General features: G+C 56.1%; 1 protein-coding gene across 3 annotated transcripts in view; it reads right to left on the reverse strand.

The window, feature by feature from the left end:
• The window catches only part of CPZ (carboxypeptidase Z), a 31,696-nt gene that overhangs the window by 7,590 nt on the left and 6,971 nt on the right, over window positions 1-17,135 (reverse strand). The window contains exons 2-8 of one of the 3 annotated variants that reach the window (XM_011935385.1): window positions 15,073-15,202; window positions 13,126-13,667; window positions 10,403-10,615; window positions 7,154-7,350; window positions 6,428-6,589; window positions 5,895-6,053; window positions 42-177 (exon numbers count right to left, since the gene is read on the reverse strand). In XM_011935385.1, the coding sequence (XP_011790775.1) occupies window positions 42-177; window positions 5,895-6,053; window positions 6,428-6,589; window positions 7,154-7,350; window positions 10,403-10,615; window positions 13,126-13,210 (952 nt within the window). In that variant the 5' untranslated portion in view covers window positions 13,211-13,667; window positions 15,073-15,202. The remainder of the gene's footprint in view (window positions 1-41; window positions 178-5,894; window positions 6,054-6,427; window positions 6,590-7,153; window positions 7,351-10,402; window positions 10,616-13,125; window positions 13,668-15,072; window positions 15,203-17,135) is intronic. The other 2 variants (XM_011935383.1, XM_011935384.1) reach the window with 2 other exon arrangements.

Consider the following 17,135-nt stretch of genomic DNA (forward strand, 5'->3'; position numbering starts at 1 on the left):
TCCCCGACTCCCACCCCAGCCCCTCCCCGCAGAAGTCGCACCTCCTGTGAAGCTGTACCAGTCCGCCCCATTGATGATGCTCCCCTTCTTCAGAAAGTTGCCTCCACACCTGTTCTCCGACCTGTCCATCATCATGGGGTGGACGTCAGCATAGGCTCTGGCCAGCAGCTTGAACATCTGGAAAAGAGACCTGGCTCAGATAAGGAGAGGGTCCCCTGCAGGACGTCCTGCGAGCTGGGGTCAGTGAGGGGATCGGAGATAGGAGAGGGGAACGGTGTCCCGCAGAGGACACACTGTATGGGAAGGCCCGGAGGTGGGTCACAGGCAGTCTGGCACAGCTGGACTTCAGGGCCAGGCCCCCTGGGTATCTGGGGTAATCATTGAGCCTCTGCCCACCTGGCCGGGTAGTGTGGGCTTTCTCTCCTGAGGTGACACACAAACATGGTGTCCACAGCGTATGGGTAGGTTGGCTTGACAGTTTATAAAGCCTGGGCTGTTGGAGCAATGAAAGCTGGGGGGGGCTGCATTTTCCCCAACTTCATCTCCAAAGGCAACTTCTTCTAAGAATAATTATAGATTCATTCCCCATCCCGCTCCAACTCCAGGCTGACCAGCACCATCAGAGGCTGGGACTCAGCCTGCGGGAAGCCCCTCCCTGACCACCCCACCCTCCAGCTTCCACTGCAGTTGGTAGAAGCATAGAACACAGCTCATAGGACCTGCCACCCCTGACATGTTTGGATGTGTAGCTGGGATCCTGGGTCCCTCCCCACAGGCCTCCCTCCCCAGCCCAGAGCTTCCCCACATTGTGCGCATCCCCCAGGCAGAATCCAGAGGTCCTCCTTCGTGGGGGTTCTCGGCCATCTGTAAGTCCCATGCTGACCCTGGGCAGAGGCTCTTGGTGGGTCAGGCAGGCGAAGGGCTCCCCCTGCATGGGCTCATCAGGGCCCCACCATGCGGGACAAGTCTGTGCTGAGGAGGGGGCTCCCTCTGTCAGAAAGGAGGAGTGGAGGACACTGGAGGGTGGACAGGCCGGGCCCCGTGAGAGAGTGAGTGAGTGAGTGAATGAGTGAATGAGTGAGTAGGTGAAAGAATGAGTGACTGAGTCAGTGAATGAGAGTGAATGAATGGGTAAGTGAATGAGTGAATGAGTGAGTGAGTGAATGAGTGAGCAAGTGAAACAGTGAGTGAATGAGAGTGAGTGAGTGAATGAGTGAATGAGTGAGTAGGTGAAAGAATGAGTGACTGAGTCAGTGAATGAGAGTGAATGAATGGGTAAGTGAATGAGTGAATGAGTGAGTGAGTGAATGAGTGAGCAAGTGAAACAGTGAGTGAATGAGTGAGTGAATGAGTGAATGAGTGAGTGAATAAGTGAGTGAATGAATGAGTGAGTGAATGAGTGAGTGAATGAGTGAGTGAATGAATGAGTGAATGAGTGGTTGAGTGAATGAGCGAGTGAATGAGTGAGTGGTTGAGTGAATGAGTGAGTGAGTGAATGAGTGACTGAGTAAGTGAATGAGTGAATAAGTGAGTAAGTGAGTGAATGAGTGAGTGACTGGATGAGCAAGTGAAACAGTGAGTGAATGACTGAGTGAATGAGTGAGTGAGTGAATGAATGAGTGAATGAGTGAGTGACTGAATAAGTGAGTGAAGGAGTGAGTGACTGAGTGAATGTGTGAATAAGTGAGTGAGTGAGCGAATAAGTGAATGAGTGAGTGCTCCAGGTCAGAGTGAAGATCTCTCCCTGGTGGGGGTCATGCAACTCGGACTCCCAGACATGGGATTTGGGGGAGGTGGGGAATGGGTCTAGCTCCTCAGAAGTGAGGCTGTGCCATCTGGACTCAGTCCCACAGATACAAACCAAGGGCCCAAACACAACCCCACTCAGGCCCTATGGTTCCAGGGTAGCGGATGATGGACCACTATCCTACCAGCAGCCCCTGCATCTGTGGGTGGGACCAGCATCAGCTCGGGAGTTGCCTGCCCCGCCTCATAGTGGGAAGCCTCACTGGACTTTCCCATCAAGAATGAATCACGTCCAACAAAGGGTCCATCTGCCCAGGACACGTCTGCTACATTCTACCTGCGTCTCACCTCTGATCTGCCTTTATCCATCAGCATGACAGAGTGTAGGCTTGGGGGGTAGGAGGGTGGGACCAGACTCTCTCCAAAGTCTGCTCCTGACCCAGCCCACCATGTCACCCTTTCTCCCCACAAGGCCTCCTGCCCTACAGTCCCTCCTCCCCACCCTTGCCTGGGGCCTCCCTCCCATCACTAGTCAGTCTCTAGGGCTAAGGCATGGAAGGTGGCTGCCGACCACCAGTCCCCAAAACCCTGGGGTGCAGGAGCCCAGGTCTGGCTAAGATAGGCCTGACCTGGGAGGGCAGGTGCAGGACAAGGACATCAGAGGAGCTGTCGGTCCAGAGGCTGGGCACACATGGGCAAGGAAGACACACAGATAAATGAAACCAGGTAGGAGCGGGGAAGCCGCAACTGAATAGGGATGCAGGAACACAGGCTGAGGACCATGGGAAACCCAGCCCACCCAGCTCCTGCCCCAGGAAGCCCTTGGGAAACTGGCTATGCTGATTCCCAGAGCCAAAAAGGGCTTGGCAGGCAGGACAACGTGAGCAGGATTCGAGCAGAGGGGCAGGTGTGGAGCAGCGAGAGGCAGCCATGGCCAGCCTGCAGGGCCTTGAACACTGCCCCCAGGCACTGGCTCTCAGCTGTGGGGAACCATGGAAGTTTGGCAAAAGGGTACCTTGGCATACCCCAACCAACCCGTCTCATGCTCCCTGGGCAACCCCAGGCCCCTCCTGGGCCCCCGATTTCCAGAGATCACTGCTGGCTGCGGGACTGTATGATCACTGCCCAATGACTGATGGCTTGGGAACAGTCACATTTTCTCTGGCTCTCATGGGACTCATTGGGGTGAACATTCCCTCGGGGATATCTTCTCACATCTGGTTCTAAGGCTGAGAGACACTGGGCCTGTGCAGAGTGGGACACCTGCCCTACCCAGCCATTGCCCCCAAGAGCACAGGGGCGCAAGGCCAGGCCAGAAGTGGAGGCCACCCAGTCACCCCTGGGGGTACTTGAAGAGGTCTGAGCAGAAAACCAGACACCTCACCCCTTGCACCCTTGGTGTGCACTGCCTGCAAGCGTCAATGAATGAATGAGTGAGGGAGGGAGTGTGGGAATAAACAAATGAGTGAAAGAATAAGAGTGAGTGAATGACTGTGTGAGTGAATGAATGAGTGAGAGAATGAGTGAGTGATGAGTAAATGAGTGAGTGAGTGATGAGTAAATGAGTGAATGAGTGATGAGTAAATGAGTGAGTGAATAAGTGAGTAAATGAGTGAATGAGTGAAAGAGTGACTGAATGAATGAGTGAATGAGCAACAGAATGAGTGAGTGAATGAATGAGAAAATGAGTGTGTGAATGAGTGAATGAACAAGAGAATGAGTGATTGATGAGTAAATGAGTGAGTTAATAAGTGAATAGGTGAGTGACTGAGTGAATGAGTGAGTGAATGAGTAAGTGAATGAGTGAATGAATGAATGAGTGAGTGAGTGAATGAGTGAGGGAGGGAGCGAGTGAATGAATGGGTTAATGAGTGAATGAGTGAGTGAATAAGTAAGTGAATGAGTGAGGGAGTGAGTGAATACGTGAGTGAATGGGTGAGTGAATGAGTGAGTGAGGGAGTGAGCGAATGGGTGAGTGAGTGAATGGGTGAGTTAATGAGAAAGTGAGTGAGTGGGTGAGTGAATGAGTGAGTGAGTGGGTGAGTGAATGAGTGAGTGAATGAGTGAATGGATGAGTCAATGAGTGAGGGAATGAGTGAGTGAGGGAATGGGTGAATGAATGAGTGAGTGGTTGAGTGAGTGAGTGAGTGAATGAATGAGTGAGTGGTTGAGTAAATGAGTGAGTGAATGAGTGAATGAGTGTGAGTGAATGAGTGAATGAGTGAGTGTGAGTGAATGAATGAGTGAGTGAGTGAATGGGTGAGTGAATGAGTGAGGGAGTGAGGGAGGGAGTGCATGAATGAATGGGTGAGTGAGTGAATGGGTGAGTGAGTGAGTGGGTGAGTGAATGAGTGAGTGAATGGGTGAGTGAGTGAGTGAATGGGTGAGTGAATGGGTGGTGAATGAGTGATTGAATGGGTGAATGAATGAGTGAGGGAGTGAGGGAGGGAGGGAGGGAGTGCATGAATGAATGGGTGACTGAATGGGTGAGTGAATGAGTGAGTGAGGGAGTGAGTGAATGGGTGAGTGAAGGAGTGAGTTAGTGAATGATAAACAAGTGAAGGAGTGAATGGGTGGGAGAATGAACAAATGCAGGACAAATGTGCCAGTAGCCCAGGTGTTGCTGTCACCGCCCCTGGTCCACAGGGTGCTCACCTTGCTCTCCCCATTCCCGCTGGGCCACAGCATTCCCTGCACCCGGCTCCCTGGGGCTCCCCTGGGTCTCTGCACCAGGTGGCCTGTGCCTCCAGTGCCCCTCCCTGCCCCGCAGCTGGAAATCTCCACCTCATCTGTGGGGTCCTTTTGGGAAACCACCACCTCAGGGAAGCCCTCCTGAAGTCCCAGACCAGGCTGGGGGTTCCCCCTGCGACACATGCACGTGTGCACATGCATGCACACGCACACACAGGCATCCGTGCACACACATGCACTCACAGCCCTCCTGCAGCCCTGGCGATCTTCTCCTTGCCAGTTTCAGGCTCCATCTCCCCCCCTAGGCTGAGGACCCCCAGCGCAGGGACCAGTACCATTGCATTTCCAGTGATGGCCCCAGGACAGGGAGGGGCCGGAGGGGCCGGGTGAGGCAGGGTTGATACCTGAGTGCCAATCGCGGGCCCAGCTATGTGCCCGGCCGGGTGGCCTCAGAAAGGAGAACAAACGACATGTGAATGCCACTATCGGGGCCTGGCACCTGGCACTTGCCCACCCAGGGCCAGTCCCTCTCTCCCTGCCCCTTCCCCCAAACACCAAAGGGAAGTGCCCGGAGGGAGATGGAGGGCAGGCATGGCTCTCCACGGGAGGCCTGGGGAGTGACTCTGGGCCATCAGGGGACCAGGTGGAGGGCAGGCCCGGCCTCCGGTGGAGTGGGCAGTGCCCCCTAGTGAGGGGCAGTGCAGGCAGCTAAGCTCCAGGATCCGCAGCTGGGGGCTGGGGGCTGGAAGCCGGAGGCTGGGGCCCACCTCAGATCACAACCCCCTCCCTCAGCCTCCGTTTTTTCATCCTAAGTGTGAGAAGGGACCAAGTCCACGCCCTCCCCCTGCAAGTCGTCCTAAGGTTAGGGTGGGTTGGGAGGGTCCCAGCATCATCACGGGTCTCATCGCCGGCTGCTCTACGAACAGTAGGAGAAACTGAGGCCCAGAAAAGGGAGGCCTCACCTAAGGGCCCAGTGGACGGTGGGACCAGAACTCCTTCCCCATCCGGAGGAGCCCGAGAGAAGCAAGCACGACCCCCGGGAAGCAGGACGGGCGGGCACCATGCGCGCTGCAGCACTGCCCTCTGCCGGCGCTTCCCGGAAACGCACCCCCTGCGGTGGAACGCACTGGGGACCCCTCCAGGTGCAGGGCACAGCTCAGAGCAACAGCGGCACTGAGCCAGGGTCCCCACCCCAGGAGCTCCCAGATAGGGACATGTGAAAGGCAGTGCAGCCAGCCTTGGGGAGACCAGGGGAGCGACGGCTCCTGAGGTCACAGACTTCCAGGAGGAGGGGGCTTCTCTGCAGAGCTGGGCTTAGAGCGGGTGGTGCTGACGGGCTCTGAGCAGAGTTTCCTAGGAGCTTCGTCTTCACTGAGCTCAGGACTGGAGGGGCACCAGCTCCAAGGGGACCGCGCACACCGTCTCCCTTCCCTGCACACACCCCGCAGCCCTCTCACCTTCTCATCGGGCGTGGGAGAAAACATCTTCTCCTCCTGGGGGTGCTTGGAGAAGTCGAAGGGGTAGGACACCACCAGGTCGCCCCCATGAAGGCTGGCGGAGAGCACGAAGGGTATGGTCTGCATCCACTTCATGATTGCCTTCGTCTCCGGGGCCACCTGCCCAGGACAGACGAGGCCACCCTCAGGGCTGGGCTTCCCTGCCGGACCCTAGCCATGCCCCGGGCTTCTGCAGCCCTCTGGGCTCCAATGGTGCAGACCATCAACGACCGGTCTCTACATCGATGCTCCAGCTGGACTTGGCCCCCATCACTGGGCCCCTGCGGGGATCTAGGCATTTCCAACATGAATCTCTGCAATCTCACCAACACCCCAGCAAGGAGGTGTTCCCATTTCACAGACAAGTAACTGAGGCAGGGAGGGAGCACCAGGCTCTCCTTTCCCCGGGGAAGGACAATTCCGGAGAGCCTGGAATAACCAGGGACCCTTGGATGCCTTTGGTGGCGACAGGCGTGGGCAGCGGCGGCGCCTACCTTACCCCACCAGTAGTGCTGGGGGATGGGGATGTGGTCGCTGCGCACGCCGCGGGTCTCCGCCAGCTGGTAGTATTCAGACGTCAGGTCCGGGAAATTTCGGTTCAGATCCAGGTTCTGCGCATTCTGCCTCCCGCTCGTCCACCCGTTGTAGCCGGCACCCTGAAAACACGGCCAACCCCCGACTGGGTGGGGTCAGCACACCCCACCCTCCTCCTTCCAGATGGGTCTCACACTTGGCTGAGGGTCAAGGCCAGGAGCTTCGGTTTTTCCTGGCTTCATGTGATGAGCTCGGGGGTGCGCCTGACCCTTGAACTCCTCTCCACCCTGGGGCTCCCTCCCCGGGGTTCCTTGCTAATGCCACGGCCTCCGGGCCTTCCCTGGCTGCTCCTCCTGAGTGGGACACCCCCGACAGTGACCTGCTCTGCTTGTTACTCGCCTCCCCGAGAGCTCCCCTGGCCACCGCTGACACACACAGGCACCATCGACTCCCTATCCACCATTTTCCTCTATCACACGCATCACCTTTTTAATACACCTAGAATTCTCAGTGCCTTCCCTCTCCCCAGCCCCTGAAGCAGGGGTTTGCCAGTGTCGACATCTACTGAATGCTCCTCTCCTAGAGAGGCGGGAGCTAAGCACTGCTAAGATAAACTACTCATACATGAATGAATGAGGGGGTGGTTCGGGTGGTGGCCCACAGGATCCAGGCATCTGGGCGCTCACCTCGGCGGCTGCCACCTCGTAGCCATCAGGGTTCATGGAGGGCAGCAGGTGGATGCGGGTGGTGTTGAGCAGGCGCTGGATGCGGGGGTTGCCCAGCAGGTACTCAGAGCACAGGTACTGGGCTAGGTAGATGAGCATCTCCCGGCCCGCCACCTCATTGCCGTGAATGTTGCCAATGAGCTTCACCTCGGGCTCCACTGAGGACAAATACAGAGACTTGGGGCATCATCTCAAAGCCTGGGGTCATGAGGCCAAAAGGCATGAGGCCCCCCACTCAGCAAGGATGACCAGATGGGCTGGGACCAATTCATACTTGTTTTGACTCAGGAATCTCTGTATATAATGAGGTCTCATCAAGGTCATCACTTTTGTTAAGCTCGTTTTTTACACCTAGCCAGAATTATTAGTTAGCATAACTCAAGAATATGAATAATATATGTTATCATTGATCCATGCAAATTTCATTGATGGTCTGTCTTCATGTTTGTGTAATAAGTCAAGGTATACATTGGTGCTTGGTGCTTAGCTGGAAAGGTGGTTGGCCCTTGAGTGGATGAATGGATGGGTGAATGGATGGATGGATGATGGATGGATGGATGGATGGATGGATGGATGGATGGATATATCAATGATGGATGGATAGATAGATGAATAATGGCTGGCTGGATGGATGGATGAATAGATGAGGGATGGATGGGTGGATGGATAGATATATCAATGATGGATGAATGGATAGATGGATAGATCAATGATGGATGGATGGATGAGTAATGGCTGGATGAAATAATGGATAAGTTGATGCATGAATGAATAGATGAATGGATGGATGTGAAATGGCTGAATAAATAAATGGATGGATGGATGGATGGACGATGAGTGGATAGATGCATGGATGTATGAATGAATGGGTGGATGATGGATGGATGTGTAATAGCTGAATGAATAAATGGATGGATGGATGAATGGACAGATGCATAAATGGATGGATTAATGAATAGATGATGGATGGATGGCTGGATGGATAGATATATCGATGATGGATGAATGGATAGATGGATAAATCAGTGATGGCTGGATGAGTGAATAATGGCTGGATGAAATAATGGATAAATTGATGCATGAATGAATAGATGAATGGATGGATGTGAAATGGCTGAATAAATACATGGATGGATGGATGGATGATGAGTGGATGGATGCATGAATGTATGAGTGAATGGGTGGATGATGGATGGATGTGTAATGGCTGAATGAATAAATGGATGGATGGATGGGTGGATGGATTGATGGACGGATGCATAAATGGATGGATGGATGGATGGATGGATGGATGGATGGATGGATGGATGGATGGATGAATGGACTATAGGAAGAAGAGTGGACCAGGTCCCTTGGCCTTACTAGTTGTGTGACTACAGGCAAGTCACTTCTCCTCTCTAAGCCTCGCATTGCTCCCCTGGAAAATGACGTCTCCCTCCCCAGCTGTGTGTGGCCCAGGGACATCCAGGGATGAGAGGAAACACCCACATTCCTCAGATGCCACATGTCGGGTGTAAATGACCTGGGAGCTTTCTGCGCTGGTCACCTCCCTTGGCCTTCTGCACAGGGGCACCTCTTGCCCTCAAATTCCAGTGCTGTAGGGAGAGCCTCTGCCTCCTGCCCAGAGCATGTTACAGTTGGAGGGGGAACGTAGTGAGCCTTGGGGGCCAGGGCGTGACCACTGGTCCCTGGTAAGAGATAGAGCCCTTGGGTTCATGGTGTCCATGCTGCCCAGGCCAGCAGGATGAAGACTGGCTGAGGCTGCCAGCCCTGAAAAGGCCCCTGAGTCCACAAACAAAGAGCACGTGCATTTTTCAGTAACTGCTGGGGACCAAGGGTCAAATGGAGGCTGCTTCTAAAATAATTGATTCTGTTTGAGTAATGTGCTTGTGGGACAGGTGTGGCTGGGGGCTGAGGCCCAGGCAGGACTCAGACTCACTGACCCCTAGGAAGCCCTGGACTCCAACCCTGAATGTCCTCAGTGCCCTGGGAGAGGGGTACCTCCCCATGAGGGAAACAGAGGCCACCCATCCAGAAGGTCTGGGTGTTTGCTAGAACATCCTAGATTCTTAGACACCACCAGCCTGAGTGGCTCTTTGCAACTTAGGGTAGCAAATCACGACAGCAATAAAATTTGATTTCCTAATTTGCCCTGCAGGAAGGCCCCTCGGAAGGAACAGAAATGCCTAGCATTTTCCATACTGCCCGCTTCCGCTTCAGAACAGGATCCAAAGCCTGATGGAATGAAAACAGACTTGGATTTTTAAAATAGAAAAATCTCTTTATTCATAGCATTCTGTGGTGTCACACTCCTGGAATGGTTTGGAAAAGGAGAGGCTGGTGCCCAGGGACAAGGGTTGTGCAGACCTGCCTGGGGTCCAGTGTGCCAGGACAAGGTCTTCAAATGGCAAAAATGCAGCGCATGGCCACACACTCCTAAGTGCAGAAGGACCTGGCACTCCTATAGCCTTTGTTTTGCTCCTCCCTGACTTATGCCTGTGACAGGCCGGGATGGTGCCCTCCTCCCTCCAGGCTCCCAGGTGACTCCCAGACAACCTTACCATCTCCCTGCAAGCCCACATCCCAACATCATCTTTTCTGTCTAAAATTTATTGTTTGGCCAGGCGCAGTGGCTCATGTCTGTAATCCCAGCACTTTGGGAGGCCGAGGTGGGTGGATCACTTGAGGTCAGGAGTTCAAGACTAGCCTGGCCAACATGGTGAAACCCTGTCTCTACTAAAAATACAAAAATTGGCCTGGTGTGGTGGCCTGTGCCTGGAGTCCCAGCTACTCAGGAGGCTGAGGCAGGAGAATTACTTGAACCCAGGAGGCAGAGGTTGCAGTGAGCCGAGATTGCGCCACTGCACTCCAGCCTGGGCAACAAGAGCGAAACTCTGTCTCTAAAAAATACAATAAAATTTCTTATTTGTTTTATGTCTTTTCAGCCACTGGATCAATGTCTCCATTATTATCAAATAACCTAGTCTGCCACTCTAAATTTTGAAGTAAGATGGATATCTGGAGAAATTCTCCTTTATACATACAGTGGTTGCACACGCCCAGTGGGACATGGCCTGCACCAAGCAGCTCCCTGAGGGCCCCAGCTGTGCCCAGACCCCAAACACCCAGCCAACGTGTGCGCCGCAAGGTGGAGCAGCCCGAGCCCGTTCCCGAAGCGGGGCCAGGCCAGGTCCTCCCAAGGGCACTCACTCAGCTCGTGCTGGCCGGGGCGGCTGGAGAACTCGATGACCAGCAGCTCCCTGCCGTCGAAGCTGCGCCCGATGCTGTAGGTCCTGGCCACATGGGCGCAGCGGGAGGCCGTCCGCCTCAGCACACGTACCATCTGGGCGTAGGAGTGGTGGCTGAAGCGGATGAAGGTGGGCGGCAGCCCTGAGGGCAGCGCCTCGTCAGCCTCCAGGCCTCCTGGGGGAGCAGTAGGGGGGCTCGGTCAGTGTCAGGCCCCAAGGCTTCCCACCGCTGCCTGAGAACACTGACCACACACAGCACCCTTAGCCCCCTCTGCATGACAGCCATGCTTGGACAGCTCTATCTTTAATTAGAGTTCCCTCTGCAGTGCCTACAGCGATATCTAAGCCAAATGGCACCCGAGATATGTACACAGCACAGCGCCATGGTTCCTGACTAATAATGTGACTGAATAAACGTACTGTGGGGCCACTGTGGAAAGTTCCTAAAATACACAGCAGAACAACAGAAAGGAAAAGAGATCTATGGGGTCCTGGACCCCCCAGGGCAAACCCCTGCTGGGTGTGCAGAGGGGCTTTTCTTGGGTGTGTTTTCCATGACAGTGGCACTCGGGCAGTTCAGTATTCTGCTCCGTTTGCTTGGCCAATGGTGGAAACAGGAAGCCTCCTTGTGCTGCCCCCTCTGGCTGCTTGGAAGGCTTCCCAGTGTTTCTGTTACAGCCTCACCAGCACAGCAGTGAGCACCAGCCCGGGAAGGAAACAGAAAGGGAAGTTCTGGGAAGGACTTGGGGGAGGAAGGAAAAAGGGGGTGGGGGGAAGAGGGAGGGGTTCTGGATCCAGAATACGAATGTCTCTATGTCACATATGCACGAGCTTCCCCACCATCCTGTCATCCACTAGAATAGAGGCACCCCGAAGACCGCCCCGGTGACCCTCAACTCCCTCCATCCCGCCAGGGGCTTTGCAGCAGCCAGGCCCACAGGAGCAGGACTCAGGTGCCGCAGGCTGTTCCTGGGTCCACAAAGAGTTAACGTGTGTCTCCAAGCTTCTCCTCACCCTGTGGTTTCGCTTCTGCTCAAAACGGTTCTCCAGGGGAGAGACTAGCAGAGGAAGCCAGCAATTTGGCGGTAGAGATGCCCAAAATAATCTCAAAGTGACTCCTTGGGCTTTCCCAGGGCTATAGGCTTGGCTTCTTTCCTCGCCTCCCTGGCCTCCCACAGGCACCTCCACCGCCTCTGCAGGGACTGAGCTCTGCAGACAGATGGCTCCTCCCTGCTGGCAAAGGGCACCCTGCCACTGCATCTGCATGGAAGCCCAGGGTGGACAGGGTCCGCCCTTCTCAGATTGGGAACCAGAGGATGCAAGATGTGCCAGGATCAGCCTTGAGCACCTGACACAGCCCACAACCCAGGGCTTGCTGGAGCCTGGCCCAGGTGTGTGTCTGCTTTCCTTCTCCTGCCCTCCTCAACGTCCCAGCGCAGAGTCATATGTACAGTGGGTGCTCGGTAGCTGTTTGGTGAATGGCCAAATCCACCCCTCCATCTGCGATGGGCTTGGGCCACTCCAGCTAAAGACCCCAGTGCTGTCACCCTTCCCGAGGTTCTGCTTCCTCTTCCATGGAGCAAGGCTGCAGTGAGACTCGCACGAGCCAGCACATGTGTGGCGCCCGCAGTCAGATCCTGTGACTCCAACCACGAGCGGACGCTACCCTGCGCAGCTGAATGTGGCACACACTGGCCCTGGGCTCTTCAAAGGCATGTTCAGACTCATTCAAATGCGATGAGATGCCCACGTCCAGGCCTCAGTGGCAAAAGCCACATCCCAAGCCTTGGGAGCCACATCCCAAGCCTTGGGGGCCACATGCGGCCAGTGGCGACCGTCTTGGACAGCACAGAATAGAACATTTCTTTCACACAGGAAGGTCTAACGGGCCAAGGCTACTGTGGACCATGCAAGGTCTCTGGCGGACACCGGCTCGTGAGACAACAGACACAGGGGGCTCCATGCAGGGCCCCCACCAGCCTCGCCGCCAAGTGGCCCTCTGGGACAGCCTTGCACACCTTGGAGACAAGTAGCCCATGGTGGCCCAGACTTGCCCACTCCCCCTCCACTGTTTTATCTGCAAGAGACACCAAAGCCTTTCTCCACAGCTCCTCTCCGTCCTTGAGCCCACAGGGCGGCACAGATCTGCTTGGAGGAGTCACTCCAGGCCAAACCCTCTGTGTGATCTTCCAGGCCCAGCGATGGGCAATCATGAAGCTTTGCCCGCCAGGTCTCCCGGGGGAAGTAAATGTCCTGCCCACCCTCGACCAGGGGGAAGCACTGCTGTTCTGGAGGGTCTGTGGCCAAGAACTGGACCCCCGGGGCCAGCCCTGCACTCTGAGCCCAGGCTCCCTGACACGAGGCCTCCTGATTGCACCCTGGGCGGGGGCACTGCCGCCACTTGGACTCAGCACCCTTCCACCCCAGCCTGCCCCTAAGGGCTGGAGGCTTCTGCTGGGGGGCCCTAGGTAGCGAGAGGATCCTCCATCTGCAGTGAGTCCCCAACCCTGCCTGGCACCCTTTGTGGGGAACATGCCGCCCTGGGGAGCAGCCCCGCCCTCTACCGATGCCTGCACTGTCGCCACTGATGGAAAAGGCTTCAAGTTCCTTCCAGTGTGGCTCTTGGTCCTCCGTGACCACCTGGACCCTGTGAACACACAGAGAGCCCCCACCGCCTTCCCTTACCCCGAAGCTTCTCCAGTGGGTCGTAGCAGCCCTCGTCCTCACTCGTGAAGTAGTGGTGGCAGTCGAGGAAGTAGGGCCAGGCCATGTCGATGGCGTCGAAGGCGGGCTGGCAGGCCTCCCGCAGGCCCTCGCAGATGTGCCGGCAGGGTCTGCGCACCTGGCCGCCCTCACACCAGGGGGCCAGCACAGCACAGCCCAGCAGCCGCAGGTCCGGGTTGCACTGGCCCTCCAGGAGCTGGTGTAGAACACTCAGCAGGATGTACTCGGAGCTGGCCTCCACCACCTCCCACGACCGGTGCCGCAGCAGGGTGGGGAAGGTGGTATGGTTGTAGGCAGCATCACTGCAGGTCCTGAGCTGCAGGTCCACGCAGATGACTGGGGAGGCAGGGTCGGCATGTCAGTCCCTCCTGCAATGGCCCTGACCATCACGCGTCAGACATTCATGAAGGGGACCCCACGCAGGGCCAGGGCCTGCAGGGAGGGGGCACCCACAGTCTGGTAGGGGAGGACCAGGACAACAGTTACTGTGCAGGAATCAGAGACTGTGAGAGACCAGAGAAGGCGCCTAAGACCAACCAGATTCAACTACCCACTAGCAAGCGAGCTGCAGCAGAGGCTGTCCTGAGCCTCAGCATCTCCATCTGCAAAGCAGCTGTGCCACACAAGGGCCCGTGAAGGCAGCCAGCCAATGTTGCGTTAGGCAGGGACAGGCACAAACCACCCAGGAGCCACAGCTGCGGCACAAAGACGTCCCAAAAGACGCACCCTGCTTTAGGCGTCTTGTGTCTTTGGGGACCCTAATGGGTCAGGTGGGCCTCGGGACTTGGATGAGAAGCAGATAATGACAGATGCGGCTCAGCTGGGCTCATCTCTGCTCTGCAGCTTGCAGGGATGCCTTAAGCCCAGGCGGGGGGTAGGGTCCTCACTGTTGCTGGGCACCTTCCTGCTTCCTCATCACAGCTGTTTGTTTAGCTCCAAATGCCCCATCTCTAAGGCCCTCATTGGCCTAGCAGGGCCCTCCAGCCCCCTTATGAGCAGACTGTGTCCCTGCAGCCGCTGGCTCCATGCTCGCACCCCTAGACGGCCTTCTCCTGTTTTCCTCAGCTGGACTTTCCAGATGCGGCATTGCATGGGACAAGTCGTGACATTTTGCCACTTCTCATGTCAAAGTCTAGAAAGGACAGGATTCTTTCTGCCTCACATTGCTCTGCTCACCACATTTTACAGCCGGGCAAGGTAGCTCACACCTGTAATCCCAGCACTTTGGGAGGCCAAGATGGGAGGATCACTTGAGGCCAGGAGTTTGAGACCAGCCTGGGTAACATAGCAAGACCTCCATCTCTAAAAATAAAAACAAATAAGATAAATAAAAAATAAAACAGACATTTTACATATGTCATTGACTTTGTACCCAGAATTTTTTCTTTTCTGATTTTTTAAAAGCCTCCACTTAGAATACACCAGATGCCCAAATCTGTCAGGAGGCAACGATGAAATGTTCAACCCTTTTAGGGAACGAGCCCTGTCCTCAGTCCTGACCTGAGCACTCCACATTGGTTGGATCCCATGCCACTTTTGAAGCCATCTCACAAGATTCATTTGGTATTTCTCCTATCACAAGGAGGAAATCGGGGCCCGGCGGGGGAGGTGACTCATCCAACCCCAGACTCAGCAGGGGCCCGGCACAGAGCCAGTGACCATGAAATGCATGTGGGCAAGGTCCAAACTCAGGACGTGTGACTGCAGCGGGGACTGGAGTGGGGCCGGGGGCAGGCAGGCGTGGGGAGGGATGGAGAGGCCATCTCTGCAGGGGCTGCGTGGGCAAAGCCCGGTGGGAAGCCGGTGCACCTTTTCCTGGCTGGTCTTTTTTTGTTGTGTCTAATTTTTCTCTGGCTGTTTACGAGGGGGTTCTGATTTGATTGATGGGTTGCGTTATCCATCACCCACTTGTGAAATCACGGGCTCAGCTGCCTAAAGTGCTCTGACAGTGTGGGGGCCGCAGCCCTCCTACAGAACAGAAGCCAGGGAGGTCCCGGTACTGTACCGCTGTCTGCAGCCGGCGGCCTGTGGCATTCACCTGGAAAGAGAGACATGGCACTGTTAGGGACCTGGCTCGCCGTCTGTCACTCACCGGGCAACACACGCCCAGGGCCCTGAGTGCAGGCAGGGACCAGCCCGGGCCACCCTCCGCCAGCTCCTTCTCGTGGAGTCTTCACAGCAGCCTCTGAGGCAGACGCCGCAGTCTCCCCGATTTCCCAGGTGCGAAGGCTGCGTCTGAGAGGCCACATGACCTGCCTAAGGACAGACAGTTGGACAGCAGTGGGGGTCAGTGGCATCCATCTGGCTCGAAGCCCAGGCCGCAGTGCCTGTAAGCCTGATGTCCAGGACAGAAGAGCCCTGAGGTGGCATCTGTGAGTGCCGTGGCACGAGCACCTCCACCGTAGCCAACCTCAAGCTTCCCACCATAAGCCGCTGAGTCCTCAGAAGATTCCAGAAATTTTAATAGTTAGCCTCCGAACCCCTCACCAGCAGGCACTGCCGCACCCAGACCCAGGCCCCTCCCAGAGTCAGCCGTGCAGGCTCCGTGCCCCCAAGGACACGGCCAGCGTGTGGCCTCTCCCCGTTTCCTGAGTCAAGGGACCTCTTCCAAGATTAAAGGACCAACACACAAAACTATCCTGGCAGTCGTGGGGTCTCAAGGGCCCTTTCCGAAGCCCAGACACATGAACCCAACAGTAAGGCCTCTGGGAAGGCCAAACATAGCCAACCCTAAGTAATGCCGGCTGCTAAGGGCCCTGTATGAAGCAGGACCCAAGGCTCTGTGCGCTTCAAGTGGGGAGAACTCATTTGAGGAGGGGAGTCCGGCGTCAGATTTAAAACCTGGCTAGTGCTGGGACGGGCCCATGTCAGAGACCACCTGGCCAGAGTGGGGGCAGGCTGGGCGGTGGGAGCAGCAGGACCCTGGAGAAGGGGACGTGACCCACGGGCAGGACATGTGGAGTGGGTGCAGGGGGCCAGGGAGAGGGGGCCAAGCAGGCTGGAGCAGAGGAAAAGGCCTGGCTGTGACTCTGCACCTCCAGTCAAAACTGGGGACAGAACTTTGAGGCTGGGAGAGTGCAGGCTGCTTTTTGGAGCTCACCCTAGGATCTGGGGGCTGTGAAAGCTTGGCTGAGCACATGGCAACTCTCCAAATGGTCAGAGAGACCTGGGCTGCTCTGTGGCCTGGCAGCTCCCACTCTAGGGAACCACTTGGGACTCGGTTTCCCCACTGAGGACTGGGCAACCATAGTCCCGGATCCCTGCACCATTCAGCTCACAAAGCTCTTGCGGGATGGTGATGTTTAGGGCACCCGTCCACCACCAGGCACTCCTAGGAGAGTTTCCGTTTCCATGCTAACAACAGACGACAAAAGAGGTCCACACAGTGCTCTCCGGGTATGGAACAGGCATGTGCGGGAGGCCCTGGGGAAGACGCGGCTCCCTTGGGTTCGCCCTTCCTCCCTGTCCAAGCTGGCAGGGAACATGGACCATGAACCACAAGGGTTGTGGAGGACAGGGAAGATGCCCAGCCCCAGACCACCACATCACAGCAGGGGGCCCTGGGCAAGTGGCTCTTTTGTGTCTCAACTCCCCCCGTTTCACATGGGTTCATTATAATCACTTTGCAGGGATGCTGTGAGATGAGATGACCCATGGTCCGAGCCCAGCACAAGATCTGCCGGGGGGAACAGTCTCCATCAGCCACAGTGTGCATCATTCCTGCAACACTTTCAGAACAACCCAGAGACGAGCTACAGGAGCCCGTGCTGTGCTAAGTGTGGGAGAGCAACAGGCAAGGGCACTGTTCTCCTAAAGCATCTGGGAGTGGAGCGGCCCTAACTGGAGAGAGGGGGCTGCAGTGTGACCACCCGCCCGTGCCCGCCCATCCATGCCCACGGATGCCCACAACGTGCACTGGGATGAGCACAGAGGAGCTTGAGCCCCCTGGATGGCTGTCACGGGCCTGTGGG

Source organism: Colobus angolensis, unplaced genomic scaffold (assembly GCF_000951035.1).
Source record: "Colobus angolensis palliatus isolate OR3802 unplaced genomic scaffold, Cang.pa_1.0 Scaffold143, whole genome shotgun sequence".
Taxonomy (NCBI): domain Eukaryota; kingdom Metazoa; phylum Chordata; class Mammalia; order Primates; family Cercopithecidae; genus Colobus; species Colobus angolensis.